The sequence below is a fragment of the Dicentrarchus labrax genome, unplaced genomic scaffold (genome assembly GCF_905237075.1).
Source record: "Dicentrarchus labrax unplaced genomic scaffold, dlabrax2021, whole genome shotgun sequence".
Lineage (NCBI taxonomy): Eukaryota > Metazoa > Chordata > Actinopteri > Moronidae > Dicentrarchus > Dicentrarchus labrax.
In genome coordinates, this window is record NW_026136706.1 from 29,037,130 (window position 1) to 29,058,051 (window position 20,922).

Consider the following 20,922-nt stretch of genomic DNA (forward strand, 5'->3'; position numbering starts at 1 on the left):
ACGATTAATCAAGGAAATAATTTTAAGATGATGAAAAGATAAAAGAGATAATCTATATTCACAGCAGCCATTTTGACATGAAATAGTAGGGTAAACACAAGTGCTACGAATAATACTAAATAAGGTTTGGTTCCATTTAGTGTAGCAGAACCTTTTCCAGTGAGCCAACATGTACAATGGCAGCCCCCTGACTCTGTTTGACCTAAATGGAACAGAACCTTGTTTAGAATCATTGGTCTATTGGAGTTTATCAAGCCATGATTACACACAGATCCACTGGCACTTCATTAAATCTTATGCAACCAAAATAACCACACAAACCTCACACAAGTTTGGCAAAAGTAGTGCTTGGAGCATCACATTTCAATTAAAACGGATTTTCTCAAACAGTCTCTTTAATATAAGTGACAGTGTCCAACAGGAACAACATATTTCTGCCAAAATTAGCAGATTTGGTTGCTTCAAGTTTTTGGTAACTGTATTTCCATTTTTCTGTTCTGCTCACTGGATGGAGATGGGCTGGGCTTAGTTGGAAAAATATGATGTTGTGTACTTCCATGCGATCATAACTGACCAGCATTTGAATCAAAATTAGACAGCAGCTGTGGAGTTGCATTTTTCAGTGTAAAGTCTTTAAGGTCCAGTGTGCAGGATGACCTATGAATATTATATTTCATATTGCACAAAATGTCATGTAGTTGTGGAGACATTTACCAACCTCATGGTGAAAAGTCAGACGATCACCAGTCATTAGGCTTCAACCTGTGGACACTCTCCTGGATATGGGTACAAGATTTCATTGCAGTCCATCTGAAAGCTGTCGAGTTATTTCATTCTGGACCAAAGTGGTCATCAACCACTATCATGGCTAATAAAGTTGCTAGTTTATCTTGAAACTTGTCTGAATGATGTCAGTTACACAATGCATCGCCCTAAAGGCCAGTGTGTGCTTTACTTGCAAGACGTCTTTCTACATGTTTTTAATGTGTTTGTCTTCTTGTTTCCTGTCAGGATCTGGGGATATCGAAAGTGGGTCATATGAAGAGAATTCTCCAGGGAACTAAAGATCTGGCCAAGGCCTCCATGGTTGACCTCTAACCCGGAAGCAGACGCTACCCGAGAGGGGAAACAAACATTCCCCTTACATCAGTGGGACAGATTGGGAGCACCGTAGGCAGTGAAGGAGATAGGTATTCAAGGACAGCTGGATTTGTATCCCCCTGCTGAGAAAGCCTTTGTGATGTTGTTAACAAGATACATTAGTGTGTTTGTTTGTGCTTTGGTGCCAAAATGACAGTCAAGAAAGCCGATGGAAGTGCAAAAGGAAGTCATGGATCTTTACAATAAAAGCCATTTCTAAGTTAATATCAATTCATAGCACACAATCAGGTATGCAACTAACCATACTGTTGACAGTTGACTTGTCGGAGTTAACAAACTAGTAGCAAAACCAGGACTTCCATGAGTTTGGGTTTGGTAGTGTGTAAAAATGGGATGTTTGCTGGATCTCTGCCTCACTTTACAGAGCTGCAGATGCATTAAGGAAAGTGTCTGTTGAGTGAAGACAGAGAGGATGAACTTGTAACATCAGTCTAGTTGGGAATCTGGTAGGCGTGGTGTCTGAAAACAGTAGCATACTGTCGCATGCTATGCTTGCTCAACTTTTACATATGTTTAATTGCATGATTAGTGTCTTGATTTTTTTTGTGTGCAAAATAACACTTGAACAAGTTTTACATGACTTAAGTATTATGATGCCATTTGTTACTACTGAAAGCATCCTTTTTGGTCTAAATCAAGTTTTTTTCTAGCTTTAATTTATTCTGTTTGCATGACAATGGCGTGTCTAAGATTTGTGTGATAAGTGCCATATTTTCATTCATTTATAGTGTAAATCGTGCTTTATTGGTAGACATAAGAAGTTTTTAAAAAGCTGTCGACGGGGTATGAATATGTGGAGTGAAAATCTGTACCAAAGTGAATGTCGAAGAAATCATCTGGTCGGTCACACCAACAGGGCATACGCCTGATATTAAGCAAGGTCTATTGTAACTCGGCATTGTAAGTCCGCCCTGATAGTTACAGCAGTTGCACCATCTGACTTAAGCCTTCTTCTTGCTAAGACCAGCGTAAATCTACCTAGAAGCAGGTGTAAAATTCAAAATCACTTTATAAATCACTATAAATTGACGTTTTCAGTGGAGGACCCCGCCAGTTAGGTGGATTTTTCTTAAAGAAATGGCTTCCTTTGCCTTGCTCAGATTGTCTTTACCCTTTTCCATACATCATTGTCTGAATTAAGGCTGTCTGAGTCTGAACAATCATTGTTTGCTTTTGAGGTTGCATTTTCCTTTTCTTTTATCCTCCATAATGCTGCCACAAATCACAAATGATTAGCTACAAATTAGCATACAGCAGGAGATTGTTACCGATGTAGGATAGACAACAGCCATAGTTGCGTGGGCATTCACATGGCATCACTAAGATGGGGCGTATTTAAGACTAGGCTAAAGTCTGGTTGGTGCAACCGACATAAAGTCCATTCTACGGACCGGGCTTAACAAAGACCGACTTAGCAGTCAGGACCAAGCTTAGTAAAGATCAGTTGGTGCAACCCATCCCAGATGACTTTGTTCAAATCGCACCTCTCAATTTTATAGTACAGTTAGGTCTTAGTTCTTAAATCCATTTATCAAAAAGGATTAGTATTAGCCAGGAAAGGAGTAAAAGTGTTGGTGTGAAGCCAACCACATATACTGTAGGGTCGTTGAGTTTTTTTTAAGGAATGCTTAAGAGGCACTTTTTACTTCTTGCTTTATGCAAGTGCAAATTCTCATATCATTACATAGAATTAACAGTTCACCTCAACTTTTTAACTTTTGGCAATTGATCACAGTATTTAACACTAATGAGGATAGGAGTTAGATATCGGTTTGAATATGTAATAGCGCAGTTGATCTGCAGTCTGTATAGCATTGTTCAAGTGCAGCTTTTTATTTTCTCTTCAACTTACAAGTGAGACGTTGATAGAACACTACTTTTACTTGTTAGTTTCTTTTAAGACTGGTGGCATTACAGGGTATATTTCTATATGTGATGCTTAGTTTGTATATATATATGCACTGTATATACAGTATACCAGTGTATGCAAACAATGTTTGTAAGTGTTGTAGTCTAATGCATTTGTAGATTGCTGACATGGCATGCATTGTCAACAGCTTACACATTTGATTGTGTATATTACACCATAACAATTGTGTTTTGTTCTAATCTCTTGTACATGATTAATGCTGTTGTATTCTAATGATGGTGCAATATTTTATCTCTTGTTTTGATACTGTCTCTGCAGCTTTCTGACATGATGTTTCTCAGTGCGGGAAAAACCTCAAAAGGGTTTCTTATGTACATGTACTCCTCCTCAAGGTTTTGGGTATTAGATTTTAAAAGTTAAGACCCTGTAGACAGACTGCTTTTTCTTACGGACTCCAAATTTCTTCCAGCGGTTCACTAGTTTGTAGTTTTTGCTCCTCCGTGCTTCCAAGATGATACTCTAAAAGCAGGATTGTGTCAGTGAATGAGTAGAATGGCAGACATGACTGTTGTGTTAATATGTATCACAATGTATTTGTGTGCGTTTGGGTGTGTCTACTACAACATGCATATTGTACCTTATCAGCAATTGTGAACTTACCATTGCCAACTCATTTTATCATGTCATTTCAACTCTGATAATTTAGTTTTCCCCTTTGGAGTATAATTTGCTGCTTGTATGTTGGTTTCAATCCTTCCCTCTCAGAGTAATTTGTTTAAAAACCAATTTAATTTTTTCCTCCTAAATATTGAGTGCTAAAATCTTTTTAAATTCTAAATTATGATAGAATGTGTTGTGATTAAGGGGCTGAATTGACAGTAGTCATGTATTGTCTTTAAAATTCCAACAGGGGGCAATCTATTACACGTCTTCAGTCCCAGACTCACACATCAATCAGCACGATTTTACTGCTGCTTATGTCAGTTGTGTTCAGTATAGTGGAGTGTTGCTCATTGGCATGCAGAAATCTAAGTCTATAAATCATTATCACATACATACTAATGTTGGCCCTGGAACTCATAACCAAAGATTGGTGTTAGGTATAAACCACACATTTATAATCATCAGAGACTCTTTCCCATTTTGTTGCACCTCTGCCTGACTGAAGATCATTTAGTCCCATGGACAGAACTTTGCCTTTCATTTATTTACTAGTTCAGACTCATTGTTAACTATCGGATGACATTTGGCCAGAACCTCTGGATATAGGGTTCACTCAATCTCAAGCATTGTGGCCCCAGAGTCCAGAATGCTTGACCTTTCCATACAAAGTGGAAGTAGCCACCTCTCTCCCTTCGCTGTGTTTCCCAGTGGTCTGTAAATATTGCTGCAAACTGCCTGGTTTTCAAAAAACCAACGAAACCCATGCAAGGATCTGAGAAAGACAGGATAACATAGTCTTTGACATGGCTCCCAAAGTAATGGGAGAAGAGTGAGTTTCATTTGTTTACATTATGTTTACAATGGCACAGTTTTCATTTTTAAGAATATATATGTAGGTATAAAAAATATTTGCATATTTATTGCCTAAGGTTAAATGATATGGTGTGTATTGTGTTTTCACATTTGGAATATAATGTTACAGTTGTCACCTGTATTACTATCTGGATGATTTTGGTAAAGTAGTTGATCATTTTTATGACTACTAAGTGACTGTTTTCTGTGCCTTTTTATGGTTAGAATGCATGGTTAACTATTTATTACAATTTGGAGTCACTGAGATGTGTATTTTTGTATTCTGAATAAATAAATGGTTCAGCTTTTGTTGTAAATTTTTAAGGTGCCTTAAAGTAGGCTACCTGTTCATATCTCTCTTCTTCAATAAAACCAAATACATATGCAGCATGTTTCTGCCTCATTCTTATTTGATTTCACTTTTAGGAAAATAATCTATCCTTTACTATATTGGTGGGGTCTAAAAATTGGGAGCCCACTATACTTATGGGGACCTACAGCTTTGTGGGGACCAAAATGCTATAAATATTAAAGGGCTGTTTGAGGGTTAAGACAGGGTTTAAGGGTTAGGGGTTAGAATTAGGTTATATGGTTAGGTATGGTTTTTCTTTGCTCCTCTTACTGTTACAATAGCTTTAGCTAAGGTCTTAACTCTGTCTGAAACCCACTTTCAAATTTGTGAAAACTTTATTCTAAATGCTAAAAGGGAGATTTTACTCTTTTCCCCACACTTAGACCTCTTTGGACAAGGTCCAGATAAAAAAACACTATACCTAGACTTGTCAAATGTGGACTAGATTACCTAGAGAGGCCAAAGACAAAGACCAAAATGCTGTTTTATTTGATTTAATTTAATTCATTGTAAAAGTCTACATCCATTTGATTTCTGATGGCCCTTCTTTCTCACTTAAAAACAAAAGCAGTAATTTTATTTTTAAAAGTCTTAAAAACATCTTCATAGATTGTTCAATTGTTTAATTAAGGCCCGAGCAGTAACCACTGCAAGGACCCTTTTTTGGTGGCTGAAACATGCTCAACATGGTGGAAAATGATGTATTGTATAGGTCTCGCACATCCCCAATGGCACAGGCGGATTAATGCACAGGCTGGCCTTGGCAACACTACACTACTTACTACACCGGGAAAAAAAACTTGCCTCCTATTGGAGACCTTAGAAACATAAAGTCCCTGAATGGGTAGGTATGGGACACATTTACCCAATCAGCTGCCATCATGTGGCCGGGTTCATAAGGTCAGTTTTGTTTTCAAATGATACGTTATTCACTGTTACTAGACAGCATAGCGGCAAAATGTCAGAAAGGAAATGTGATAGCGCAGCACAAAAAAGAAAAGCACAACAACTGAAAGAACAGCGTGACCAAGATCTACTCAAGAAAATTCCTAAATTGACAGGATTTTTCAAGGCCATGACAAAGACAGTGGCCATGTTGACCACGACAATGCCTCACAATCTCACTCAGATCAGGAGTCTGAGACAGAGGGACTGACACTTCAACTACCCGAAACACTGGTATGTTGCACCACTAACAGCTCGGGAATTAGCCACGATGCCCCAGCCACTACGTCCATGGACCCCTCCATGACAGCCTCACCTGTTGCTGCGGAGAGGGCACAAAAGGCCGCCGATCCCGCTACCTATAGCTCGGATCCTGCATGCTGGGATAAAATTGATGAAGACACGAGGACATACTGGGTTAAAATGGGACCTGAAACTTGTCAGAACAAGGACGCAGATATTGCTGCCTCAGAAAGACAGCACAAACACCAAAAACGGTACTTTTCCAAACCTGTTTGAAAGGAAACTGGCAAATGGTGAAATTGTGCCAATAGAATGGTTGCTCTATTCCCCCTCAAAAGGTACTGCAGAGGGAGGAGTGCCTGTCAGGGGACACAGAAGCTGTTGGGCAACCTGATAATGGGAACTTTATGGGTGTGCTGGAAGTTATCAGCAAGTTTGACCCGTTCTTGAATATAGAAAATATGGCAACGCAGGCAAGGGACACCATCATACCTCTCATCAGCAACATGTTTAGAATTCATTGAACTGATGGGAGAGCAGGTCCTCAAAGAGATAATCAGCAGACAGAGGGACTTTTCAACTTTGTACAGACACTTCTTAATTTTCTTTCGAAGTCCACATCCCGCTGGCAGACAATTACAGCGGGTCTACAGCCCAATGACAACCACAGAATAGAGACTTTGAAAAGTCTTTCAGACACTAGATGGTCAGCACACACACAAGCAACAAAAGCACTGCACCAGAAGTACGTCAGAATCACAGAAGTCACTACAAAAATTAAGTGATGATACGAACCAAAATGTGACTACTCAAAATGAAGCCAGGGCACTACATGAAAATGGAAAAACTAGAGAATGCCTTTCTGTGTGAAATGTGGAACAACATACTGCAACGTTTTCACAAGACCAGCACTAACGCTGTTACTCTGATCAGCTCATTGAGGGATTATTTGGCCAGCCTACGGGATGATTTTGACAAGTTTGAGGGTGATGCAAAAAACATGTCTCCAACTGTGTCTCAGCACTACAAAGTGGACACACAGAGGCACAGAAAAAGAAATAAAACAAGCAGATGAAAGTGCTAAACCTGACTGTGAACGCCAAGTTCAAAGCAACGTTTTTTATCAGCGTCATAGACCGACTTGTCGCAGAACTCAATCCGAGGTTTCTGTCCTATGAAGACATTCAGCAGACATTTGGATTGGATTTCTGATCAACATTCCAACCATCTCCATACCAGATCTTCATACTAATCTCGGCTAATCTCAGAAGAAATAGGCAGCTGATCTGGAGGAAGATTTTGTGGACGAAATGAAACAATTCAGAGAATTCATTAAAAAAAAAAAAGAGGACACCTCAGCAAGGTCACTCTTGCCATTTATAAGAGGAAGAACACTACAGTTAGTGTTTCCAAATGGTAAATGGTAAATGGAATGTAAATGGACCTGTACTTGGATCGCGCCTTTCTAGTCTTCCGACCACTCAAAGCGCTTTTACACTACATGCCACATTCACCCTTTCACACACATTCATACAGTGATGGCAAAGTCCATCGAACAGAAACTAACTCATTCATACACATTCACACACCGATGCACGGCATCGGGAGCAATTTGGGGTTCAGTATCTTGCTAATGTAAATGTAGAGAATAAACTCCCAAAATCTAACACTTTAGCACTTTTTTGTTTAACTCCAGATTTTTAAACTCCATGCGTCCATATATCAAATGTGCACACCGCCCTCTATCGTATTAGATGGGTAGCACAGTCAGCACGGAACTGAAGAAGAGCAGCTACTAACGTCACTCTCCTGCGCCGCTCAGATTGCCAAATCGTTTTCGAATCATGGGAACTATTTTGCGGGGCAGACCACGAAAACGAAATAGCAATCTCCTCTTTGTTTTCTTTTTGATTATGGCATAAAATGGGCAGTTAAGAAGAAAATGCAAATAGGATGATTTTTTATTTATAAGTAAATAATGCAGCCACATTCTTAAATTGAAAAAGCATTTCTGCAAATCCATTTTAATTTTCAAATTATACATTTCAAATGGAATTTTGGTATCTATTTGCTGGGGCATATTTTAAAAATTAATCCTCAAATGTCTTTTTATTTTTCATTTTAATTAAGTAAAAGAATGAGCAGTCTTGAAGAAGACAATTAAAATGCAAATAGGATGATTGATTATGAGTCAAATAATGCAGCCACAGTCTTAAAATGAAAAAGCATTTCTGCAAATGCATTTTAATTTAAATTTTGGTCACAATTCGCTTCCATATTATACTCATATCATCTCCTATTGTATAATAAACAACACTGAGGCTCACTGCTAAATGTCTGTTATTGCACTGGGAACTTGTCACAACATCAGTTACAGTCAGGGCATAGAGGTGGATGAGGATGTCTTTGCAGAACTTGCAACAGAAGCAATGTGTTTTGTTATCTACACTGATGATGGTAAGGGGATTGAACATTTCTGGGTTTGTTTGTTTTTTGCAGAAAAGCTTTTACAGCTTTGTGTTAATGTTTGTCAAAGAAATCTCAGCAGCCTGCAGATGATATCCTGAGCAATCAAAAAATGTACTTTAACTCTCCTCTATCATGTGCATTTCAGTCATCCCACTTGCAGAATCATCCAAAGCTGACTGCTCAGACCCAACAGAATTTGCAGACTGCTTCAACCTGACGGAATTTGTGACACTCACACCTTGTGGTTAGCAGGCTTATAGTAAATGTTTATTATGATATGTTTATTATATATACAAAATGGCCCTCTCATCTAATGGGGCAAGTTGTGATTTAAGTAAACTAAACCTTGGTGTTCTTTGGTGTTAAGTGATCTTTTGGAATGAAAATGTGCTAGTTCTTGATCCTTCTTGGCACCCTACTGTATATGGCAGTTTTGTGTTTGTTATTTTTTGATTGTATGTGCCCTGTAACCTAATGTTGTTATTTGTGGTCCTCAGATTTTAAACTACTGCAGCTAGATGGTGAAGGGTCTTCCTCCCCAAGTCTAACAGATTCGTTGTCCCTCTCAAACAGTCTAAGCAGTCCAGCAAGTGATGCTGGATCTCAAATGCAGGAATGTAATCTTATAACTTGCATACTTTGTTCTTAAATTGGCCTTTCCTCAAAGCCCAGCTTAATTGATGTCTTAATTTTGTTGTTAATTGTTGTTTTGTATTTTATTTTGTATTTTATATCATATTGTATTTATATTTAGGCAGTGGAGCAAATTCTCACTTCTAAGCCTGCAGGGATGACTGTGATCAAGTATGTGAGTATGAAGAGACCGGGAGTTTGAAAGATTCCACCCGGCGTTTAATAGTGAACATCATTGTGGCTCACATGCGTGAAAAGGAAGGGTAAGATGCTTGATGTTAATGACATCAAATTCACATTTGTAGACAGGGCAAGAATCTTATCACAAACAATACTTTTGCTTTTGCAGGAGATTTGTAAGTAAGACGACAAAGGAGTTTCATGCCCTTGGGATTGTGTCGCTCTTCCCATCCTTGAAGGACCCATACTCTAAAAAGGGATATGTGAGTTTACATTGTAACCATGGTTACATTTTGGTTCGTTGATTTTTTGTGTCTAGGCAGCATATATGCTCTAGGGCCGTCAAAAACTTTATATTGTCTGCAATTCAACCAAAAGTACTCTTTTACTTTCAGAAATATTTCTATGACATTCAGAGCAACAAAGGTTTTCTCGAGTGGCATGTCAAGACTGTTCAACGTCAGTCCAGAACCACATCTACATCCCATAACAGAGTGGAGCTAAAAGGAGGTCCCACATCATCAAGAACACTTGGTTCCATAGATGACCAGCAAACAGGAGATGAATGTATGGAGGCCATGTCTCTTCTTCACCACACCACTGACCTAACTTAGTCTTCCAGAAGATGAAAGAGACATTTCAATATCGTCAACAGATGCTCCATGACCCACAGCAATCAGCAGATATACTTCAAATATTTCCTCGTTTCTTAGACACGAAGGGACTGGTGGGCAAAAAATGTGATTTTGAACAAACATTTGTGAAAATATGTGATTTACTTTCAGTGATTGTAATGGTAGTCCATCCTTTTTTTTATTAGATTTTGCAAGATTTCTTGTTGATGTTTGGAGCAGAGACTGCTTCCAGGTTCCTGGGAAAATGGGAGACCGGTTTTAAAGACAAGGTCATCCAAGAGGCCAGGACCCTCAGAGAGACGCCTCTGTTGAAAAAACTGCTAATATCTGCCCTTAATGAAAAATCTGACACTGCAGATGAGCCAGGTAGTATTGCAACAGTCAAATAATCTCAACGGCTTGCACCTTTGTTCTGCCTTTTTAATAATAAACAACTATTAACAGCACATTTAAATAACACATTGACATTTTACTACAAAAGCGGATGACTAAATGTAACTTCTGCTGGACCTCAACATACAATTTGACAATCCTGTCTGACAGTATAATCTACATTCTGTATGCTGTGTATCATTTTGCACAAGTTTGTAATGACTGGTCCACTATGAGCAGTGAGGTTTAAGAGTTTAGATGAATAGTAGAAGACAAGAGGTAACCTTGTCCTCCACAAGATAAACATGTGAAGGCAAATATTGTTGAGTTAATTGTATTATTTACACTGCAGAGTGGGACAGCGACATGGCTTCTCTTCTTGTCTTGCTGCATCTTCTCACTCCACAACCAGCTGGACGGTAGAGACCCAAGAAGATCAGTGTCACAGAGGCAACAGATCATCTGGTGAAATTTCAAAAGGTTTGTGAAGACAGTACGATCTAATTCCTCTAATTCCTCGCTTCCATGTCCGACAGTTCCATTCATTCCGACACCCTTATTTACCACCTTAAATGCAGCAAGACCAACCAGTCCGGTCTACCTCAACCCATCTACCTCTTCCGTCTTGACGTATTTAAGTCTCTTTGAACCAGTGCTAGAATACACCAACTCGATATGTCAGTTGGAAGCTCCGAATATGTCAGTTGGACAACCGAGGCCTCAAGGAGGCCACCATATCATCATGAGAATGGTAACAGCTGTAATAATGAGCTGTTTACAGTTTTTTTATCCTTGAGGCCTCGGTTGTCCAACTGACATATTCGGAGCTTCCAACTGACATATCGAGTTGGTGTATTCTAGTACTGGTTCGAAGAGACTTAAATACGTAAAGACGGAAGAGGTAGATGGGTTGAGGTAGACCGGACTGGTTGGTCTTGCTGCATTTAAGGTGGTAAAGAAGGGTGTCGGAATGAATGGAAATGTCGGACATGGAAGCGTGGCGAGAAGGATTGTATTCAAGGGGAAGAAGTTGTGAATTCGGAGCAGCGCCAAGTTCTTTCGCTCTCTTACGTCTCTCTTCCTCCCTCCTGTTCCCGTGCTCACTGTGCCATGTGTGTCTGTAACAACAACAAGATTCTTCTTCCACACATCAGTAGTCAATAAGTCAGCTTATTACTGCTAATAACAGTCTGTGCCTTTTTGTTGTCAACATCCACTGTCACTCACTTCCGTTGTGTTGTGGCTTTTGGAATTCGCTGATACCTCTCGGCCACGGTAGGATCATGATCATACGGTGGCCGACAAGGGCAAACGCGCTGCAAACAGCAAAACGCTGCAAACACGGGAATGATGCAAAACCAAAAACACACAAACACATAAAAACAAATGCAACAGAAAAACGCAGCAACAGAAAAATGCTGCAATCACAGAAACAAAGCAGAAGCACAAACTTACAAACCCACAAAACAAATGCCAAAGAAAAATGCTGCAAATACCAAAAACACACAAAACAACAAAACAACTGCAAGAGACAAACGCTGCAAATTCACTCGACAAAACGGAAGTGCGCCAGGCCTTTAGGGGGACCCGACCTGAGGGATGGACCAGTCCTGTGGGACCAACCCGAAAGACGTGAAGAAGAAGAAGAAAGTTGGCTAAGTTTTGGAGAGGAGAGTAAAAAGGTACGTTTTCCTTTTTGTCTTTTGTAAACACTTGGTTGTAGAAAAATAAATAATATTATAATATTTTACAAGAATATTCTTATACAGTAGAATTATGATAATATTATATTATAATAATATTATAATAATATTATTCAATCTTTTATTATATTATATAAGATTACGGCCAAGTGTTTACAAAAGACATAAAGGAAAACGTACCTTTTTACTCTCCTCTCCAAAACTTAGCCATCTTTCTTCTTCTTCTTCTTCATGTCTTTTGGGTTGGACCCACAGGACTGGTCCATCCCTCAGGTCGGGTCCCCCTAAAGGCCTGGCACACTTCCGTTTTGTCGAGTGAATTTGCAGCGTTTGTCTCTTGCAGTTGTTTTGTGTGTTTTTGGTATTTGCAGCATTTTTCTTTGGCATTTGTTTTGTGGGTTTGTAAGTTTGTGCTTCTGCTTTGTTTCTCTGATGGCAGCATTTTTCTGTTGCTGCGTTTTTCTGTTGCATTTGTTTTTATGTGTTTGTGTGTTTTTGGTTTTGCATCATTCCCGTGTTTGCAGCGTTTTGCTGTTTGCAGCGCGTTTGCCCTTGTCGGCCACCGTATGATCATGAGAATGATACCAGCTGTTTTTCAAATTAGTTTAACCTGCAGATATGTGGCCTGTGGGAGGAAACTGGAGCACCCAGAGAAAACCCATGCAGACACAGGCACTCCACGCAGAAATGCCTCAGCCAGATGGAGCTGAACCAAAGAAATTTCTGTGAGAGGTCAGTGCTCGGCACTGACTCACCGTGCTGCCCTAAAAGAACTATCGGGGAAACCTTGGGTGGTGCAAAAGGAGACACCGACAGGTTAGGAATGTTTTTTTTAACTGCCGATTGAAAGTGCAGGTAGGAGGTTTAGCTTGAATGTCCAGTGTGTAACATTTAGGAGGATGTATTGTCAGAAATTGGATATAAGATTAATAGATATGTTGTCATTAGTGTAGTGAAGAGTGGTTTTTTCTAAAGACAGTTTTTCTATTGATGGCTCTGTCTGGGAGAGGGTGGAGTTGGAGTTGAACATGGGTAAACCTTGTTGATGGGAGGGAGAGGGACAGTCTTCAATATGTTGCTATGTTTAGGCACAGACTGGGACTTGGATCTGAGTGGGAAGCCTATTTGCCTTGGTAATTGCCCAGACTCACACTCGTCCACTGATTTGTCCTCATCGGGGGACTGGGCCTTCTTTGAATGAAGGAAGCGGATGTGCCTTTCTTTTTTTTTTAACTGCAACGTACACAACCTCAGCTCATCTAACAGCTTCTTGTTCTCCTCCTTCTGATCCTCATAAATTTTTTCGTACATCCAGATTTGTCCCTGTAATCCATTGAATTTATCCTTGAGGCCTCGGTTGTCCGACTGACATATTTGGAGCTTCTTTATTGCATCATCTGGCCGCCGAGCCAACATGCACTTCAGTGCCTCAACCTCTGCTTCCTTTTCTTCCAGTTGCTTCTGAATGTCCTGGTTGTTTAAAACCTGGATATTGGGGCGAATAATTATTTTTTCGTTCTTATCCCTCCTCCAGAGTAACTTGCAGTGGGCTACTTCCCTCACCAGCTTCTGGCTTGTTACGTGAGAGTCCTGCTCTAGTGTTTGCTTCTCCTGTCTGAGAATGTTTATGTCCTTAATATAGTTTTTTATGAGGTCTTCGTTGGCGATCTTTGTGGCTTCCAGGAAGTCAATTGTCTGTTGCTGCTGCAGAGCCAGTTCTTTGTAGTGGTCTAGCTCTTTGTTTGACATGTCCTTCTCTGCTGTCAATATAGCCAATCTTTTCTTGTCCAGGGCCTGACACCTATCGGCAGTAATGATAGAGATCTCCTGTGTTCTCTTTGTTTCTACGTGCTGCCTCTTGAGATTCATCAGCTGCTTCTTCATGGAACAATATTTATTCTTAATATCGCCCAACTCGCTAGACTTTTCATTGAGCCCACAAGTCATACCTTTTATGTCATCTTTTAATTGCTGAACTTCATCTCTCTTTAATAATATTTCTTCCTGAGCCCTGAACAAGTTTTGAGAGAGGAGGCCTCTCTGTCCCTTGACAGCCTCTGTCAGGTTTATCTGATGTCGTACCTTGCTCTCTAACTCATTAATCAAATTTTTAAGAAAGATGACTTCATTGTCTCTGGACCCAGTTAACCTGGAGTTTTCAATCTCCTGATTTTGGAGTTTTTCTTTGAGTTGATTGAACAAGACCAATTTCTTTTCCAGCATTAGTATGATGCCACGCTGCTTCTCTGACTCTTCTTTTTGATTTTCTAGTGTCAGTATTGCAGAATCTGCATCTTTCTGTGTTTTGTGCCTCTGCCTTTCTATTTCTAGAATCTCAAATGATTTTTGCTCAATCTGTTGGCTCAGCTGCGCTGCCTCTTTTCTCTGCCGATGTATCACTTTCAAATCAGCATCAGCATGTTTTTGGTATTTGTAAAGTTTCATTATCTGTTTTTCGACTTCTTTTTGGACAGTCTTAACTTTGTCTCTACAAGGGATCAGATTTTCCACCTGGAATCTCAAATCTACCACAAGCTGTCCTGTTTTTTTTAACTCTGCTTTGGTTTCTTCGTGTTCCCTGTCCTTGTCTTTCAGCTGCCGCCTCTGTTCTTCTAATTTTCTGGAGGCAAAGTTTTTATACCCTGCCAGCTGTTGCGCCTGATGATGCAATGCCTGCCTCTGCGAGGTCAGCTCTTTGTTCTCCTTAGATAAAGCAGGACATTTCTCCAACTCCTTCTCCTTCTGTTCCCTGAGCATCTTCTCCAATGTGTATTTGTTTTCAAATTCCATGGATTTCCTTTCGAGCTCCATAATGAGGTGTTCAGATGCCCTCTTCCCCTTAGTGCTCTGGGTCTCCTCATTCTGAAGCGTTTTTTTAACCTTCGATAAGCTGTCCCTAAGGTTGTCAATATGCAAAGTTTGCTCTTTTAGCTTTTTCTTAAGCATGACAACCTCAAGCTGTTCTTTTTTCAAAGACATCTCAGTTGTAACAAGGCTGGAAAGATCTTCTTTCAGCTTCTTGTTTTGGTCCATGAGCCATTTCTCATTTGTCTTGACCCGGTGTAGTTCTTCCCTGAGTAGTGTCATACTTGTGCTTTTAGAGCCCTTATCTTTTTTGTTACTCATTGTGATAAGCTGTTAGTACCACCTGAAATGAAATTATTATAAGTGTGTAATTAGTCCCACTGTGTTTCTCTGTGTATACGTACTGTGTACTCCAACAGGAACTGAAAACAAATGGAGACTGTGATACACTGGACTTGTATTTGGAAATGTTGTGATGTCATGACATTCCAATGGTGACATCATCATGATGCATTGAAGGCAAATTACTGTCCATTGATCTTTTTCTTTGATCCATTCCGTGAAGTCATTTCCTGTTCTAGAACTTTTTTTAATGTTTTGTTTATTTTTAAATTTATTTAAATTTTTTTATTATATGTTTTTGTACCTTTCTTATTATGATAGACAAATAGCAGCATTATATACATTTATATAATTTAAAAAGGCAGTAAGACATGGTATGAAATATTTTGCATGTAGAATAAACAGATTAATTAGAAAATAAGTCAGTATTTAAATAAACCTTTCTTTGTTTAGATGAAACCATATACAGTATACAGCCAAGAAATATACTTCTTTTGTACTTTTCTTCATTGTAGTTATCATATTGTAATTGTGCTATACTAAGTGCATACTAAGTGTGTTATTTTGGACTAACTTTAACGCTAATTGTTCTTTTATGTTTCTTTGAAGTTCAATTTTAAGCTAATTGCAATATATTTTAATGTATTAAATTATGTTAAAATGGAACAACTTTAAGTATACAGTATTTATTGTAACTGAAATGTATTACTTTAAATTATACCAATTTATGTTGTATTTAAGGTACTCTGAGTACATTTTAAGTTTCATATAAGTAACATTCAATATAAAAAAATCACATTATTTTTTATTAAAAAAATTTTTTATTTTAAAACCAACACACACACCTAGAACAGTAGAAAAACGTTAATGTAGATTTTGTTGGGTACATTACAGACAAAAATAAATTCCCTGTGCATATAAAAAGTACAGTATATATCAAAACTTGATCAATTATACATAATTGTTATATAATATATTGGTCAGTGAGATGGTATGGCAGAGCTACTTCAAACAGAACAACTTCAAATATATCTCTGTTACTGAACTGTAAACGAATATCCCATCATCAATTCAAAACAGTTATAATTTTCTTAGAGGCATACCTCACACTGCAATGTCCTGCATACAAAATAATCTAAAAAATAATGAAAAAGTAAAGAAATAAAGTGCATTTTTTACAAACTCAAAGTAAGCTTACAAATGGTAAATTATTTTTTCCCTAAATATAATATATATTTTTTATTCCTTAACAATTATTTCGTAATCTGGATTTTATTAAACAGTTACCAACAATGACAATCGCATTTTTTTGCAGAATAACTCAAATTGCAGTGTTCCAAATTATTATGCAAAACAGAGTTTCAAAACTGTTGTATTTTTGATCATTTTTCTCAAATCAAAGCTATTCCAATCAAAAACATCTTTACAGATTGAGTTACATATTAACATAGGAGCCCTTCTTTGATATCACATTAATAACTCTCTCATCCATTAAACTTGTGTGTCCATGTACAGTTTCTGCCTGTATTTCCTTTGAGGATGCCAGAGTTGCCTCCCAGAGCTGCTGTTTTGAGGTAAACTGCCACCCACCCTCATAGAGCTTCCTTTTAAGGATGCCCCACAGGTTCTCAGTAGGGTTGAGGTCAGGAGATGATGGTGGCCACACCGTGATTCTTCTCCCTTAATGCCCATAGAAGCCTAGGCCTCAATGGTATTTGTTGCAGCATGGGATGGTGCGTTGTCTTACATGAAAATGATTTTACTCCGGAAGGCACGGTTCTTCTTTTTATACCATGGCAAGAAATGGGCAGTTAGGGACTCCACATATTTTGCAGAGTTCATTTTGACACCTTCAGGCACCTTAAAGGGCCTTGGAACGGCGCCAGCGACAACGGCAGCCTGTCATGGCAGCTCCTATCGTTTTCAGTGTGTTTTTTGCTATTTTTAACTGTTTTCTTACTTTCTTACTACTTTGTTCACGTCGCCTAAATACTTTTTTGGCGTTTTTGAGCACTTTTTATTTTTTGTTTGCACGGGTCTCCATGGCGACGGGGAGTCGCATTGTTTACACCAGCCTCCAGATGATCGACCTGAGGTACCCTAGCATTCTGACTGGAGAGAGACCCTCCATATCGGAGGAGCTGAGGAGACGGCGAGGCTGCAGAGCGGGGGTTAAACGGAGGATGAAGAATAGGAGGTTTTAACCCTTCAAACGTGGCTACACAAGCAGATACCGGACTCCAACGTCACCATTCCCAGCTTCCAGACGATTCGAGCTGACAGGGACACCACCGTGACCGGCAAGAAGAAAGGAGGGGGACTTGCCGTGCTCATAAACAACAGGTGGTGTAACGCCGGGCACATCTGTGTGAAAGAGCGTCTGCAGTCCGGACATCGAGCTCGTCGCCGTCGGACTTCGTCCGTGTTATCTGCCACGGGAACTTTCCAGTGTTATCGCCATCACTGTCTATATTCCTCACAGTGGTCTTCATCATCACCATCACTGTTTACATTTATGATGTCTTATTTATTCTCCTGTACAGCACTTTGGTCAACTTTGGTTGTTTTTAAAGTGCTTAACAAATAAAGTTGGATTGGATTGGATACTAACTCACTTCCCATGATTCCAGATTCCAAAACATCCTTCCACCGCCTCCTTGCTGACGTCGCAGTCTTGTTGGGACTTGGTGGCCATCTAGAACTCCATCCATCTGGACCATCCAGTGTAGCACGGCATACATCAGTGAATACAAATGTTAGACAATTAGTCTTCATGTATTTCTGAGCCTACTGCAATCATGTCTCCTTGTTGGCATTGTGTAAGGGTTTCTAAAATACAGCTTTATGCACATCAGCAAGCCTCTGGAGGATCCTGCGTAGAGAGGATCTTGGCCACCAGCAGCTATACAAATAAAATTGAATCGAATTGAACTGAATAGACACTTGAAAAAGCGCTGTAAAAATAAAGAGGTAGCTATTACTGAGGTTTCTCTTTTAATATATTTGTGTTGGTAACCTATATGTTAAAGTTTACACCAATCAGCCATTATTATAATCACTGACAGTTGAAGTGAGTAACACTGATTATGTGGATATCATGACTCCTGTCAGTGGGTGGGATATATTAGGCAGCAAGAGAACATTTTGTCCTCAAAGTTGATGTGTTAGAAGCAGGAAAAATGGGCAGCGTGAGGATTTGAGCGACTTTAACAAGGGCCACATTGTGATGGCTAGATGACTGGGTCAGAGCATCTCCAAACCTGCAGCTCTTGTGGGGTGTTCCCGGTCTGCAGAGGTCAGTACCTATCAAAAGTGCTCCAAGGAAGGAAAAGAACCGGAGACAGGGTCATGGGTGGCCAAGGCTCATTAATGCATGTGGGGAGCGAAGGCTGGCCCATTTGGTCCGATCCAACAGACGAGCTACTGTAGCTCAAACTGCTGAAACAGTTAATGCTGGTTCTGATAGGCAGGTGTCAGAACACACAGTGCAGAGCAGTCTGTTGGTCTGGAGCTGCAGAACATTATGACCACCAGGGTGCGCAGATGGTCAGAATGTTATTGATGATAGGTGTATGTATTGGGTAACCTGTACTGTGACCACATCCTCAAGCATTAGGCCTGGGTATATGTTTGAAATGTTTCAAAGCAGTGTTGAATATTCAGTTGTTTCTGTGTAACAGGTATACCAGATGTCTGTCATTTCGATCTACAGTTACTGGTTTAAACTACATGTAACTCAACCCATTCAGTGCACTATTGTCAGAAAGTAACTATTGCTAATTATATTTGAACATACTTGTGAAAAGTAATGTTGAATGCTATTGCATTAAGACTTAGGGCGTTTTCACACATACCTCATTTGGTCCGGACCTTCGGACTTTTCAGTTTGGTCCGAACCAAAATTGTAGGTGAGAAAGGTGCCACGGACTACGGTCCGGATCAAAAGACCAAAATTTGGTTTGAACTAAAGAGGTGGTCTCGGTCCGGATCAAACTGAACCATGGTTTGGTTCGTTTACAGTATGAAAACACTTACTTACAGGAAGTTAGGCATACATACCATAGAAGAAAAAGAAAAAAATGGAAGAAACCCCCCGCCAGAACAAGCAAAAATGAGTCGTGGAAGTACGTGGGGAGAGGAGGAGAGTATATGTTTATGTTGGTAGTAATACCATAATAACGCAATCGGGATTTGCTCATTCATTTTCATTCATACGGAAAAGACTACCCGCTAAAATGACAACACGCCAACGTCAGACGCACACCCGTCTACTCACCAATCAAAGGGAGATGCAACACACGTATGTCATGGAAAGTTCTTTAGTGCGCTAGCAAAATTACTATGTGAAACCAAAAATAACGGGATCAAATGTATACAATGTAATCAAACACAAACGTTGGTCCGGACTTTTAGGTGTGAAAACGTCCTTAGTCAAATTTATTTTTGAAAAGAAAAGTTTGCGTTGTCCTTTTTTAAAATGAGTTTTTTTTTAAGTACAACTAAGCTTGACTTAATTATCGGTACATTAGGATTTCAAGCCTATTTTCTGAAAACATTTTTATGATACATTTGAAATAGGTTGATAAATCAAATGCTTTGGGAAGTACATCTAAACAGTATTTTATTAAAGAGTTGAGTAAATAAACTTTTAATTTATTAACTTCAGTGAATTAATATGCTTTAATAAAATATACTAAAAACGTGCTAAAAAAAAGTCACTTCTCAAAAGTTGACGGAAGCACATATTCATTACACAATTATTTAAAGTGTATTTTGGTATACATTATTATACTATAAACTTACTATATGAACTTCCACTACGTTTGTAATACAATTAAGAGCACTTCTTTTTTACCTGGGATCATCACTATCTTGTTCCTGTTTAATACATCGACGTCAAATTTTTGCATCGACGCTTCGCCATAGCTCTACACACACATGTGGGAGACCAAAACATTGCAGAATGGAGGACAAAACAGCAATCTCCTCACAGAATTCCCAATAAAAGCCCCAATAAAAGAAAAAGTCCTACAAAAACAGCTTGCCCTGAATCATCGAAGGTATGGGAATACTTCAAATTTAGTCCCAAATGTAAAGGTGTCGTTATTTGTGCTCTTTGCTGTTCAATTCAATTCAATTCAATTTTATTTGTATAGCGCCAATTCATAACAGAAGTTATCTCAGGACACTTTTCAAATAGAGCAGGTCTAGACCGAATTCTTTATAACATTATTTACAGAGACCCAACAGTACCACCATGAGCAAGACCTTGGAGACAAGGGCAAGGAAAAACTGCCTGTTAAAAGGCAGAAACCTAGGACAGATCCTCCGGCTCTAGGTGGGTGGTCGTCTGTCTCGACCAGTTGGGGTGAGAGAGAGAGAGAGAGCGAGAGACAGACATACAGGTGCAAAGCAAAAACAGTATATGTGCTGGTGTGGTATACCAACTCCATTTGGCAATGTGGGAGCATCTGGGGCGGAGGCGCCCCGCTCGTGGAGGAGACGGTGGCAGGTTTGTGCTAAGGTTGGCTGGGTTGGTTTCATGTTTGTGTGGTGTGTTGGGTGGCTTGGGCTCTGCGCACTTCGGTGGTGCTGGCTGGCTGTCTTGGCTCTCCGTGCGGTTTGTTCGTGCTGGGTTGGTGGCTAACGTTAACGCTGGCTAGCTACTGGCTCCTAGACAGCTGTGTTTAACTAACG

At 39.5% G+C, this 20,922-nt stretch overlaps 1 protein-coding gene and 1 long non-coding RNA gene across 11 annotated transcripts in view; one reads left to right on the forward strand and one right to left on the reverse strand.

Annotated features, from left to right (window-relative positions):
* Positions 1-4,933, forward strand: part of dgkh (diacylglycerol kinase, eta) — a 58,320-nt gene extending 53,387 nt beyond the window's left edge. For 8 of the 10 annotated variants that reach the window (XM_051403201.1, XM_051403197.1, XM_051403199.1 and 5 more), the window contains one exon: positions 1,012-4,933. In XM_051403201.1, coding sequence (XP_051259161.1) covers positions 1,012-1,098 — 87 coding nt within the window. In that variant the 3' untranslated portion in view covers positions 1,099-4,933. The remainder of the gene's footprint in view (positions 1-1,011) is intronic. The other 2 variants (XM_051403195.1, XM_051403196.1) reach the window with 1 other exon arrangement.
* LOC127365400 (uncharacterized) overlaps positions 1-20,590 on the reverse strand; it is a 177,316-nt gene extending 156,726 nt beyond the window's left edge. Inside the window, exon 1 of the long non-coding RNA XR_007885204.1 lies at positions 20,540-20,590. This is a non-coding gene — a long non-coding RNA (uncharacterized LOC127365400). The remainder of the gene's footprint in view (positions 1-20,539) is intronic.
* Positions 20,591-20,922: the final 332 nt, after the last annotated feature.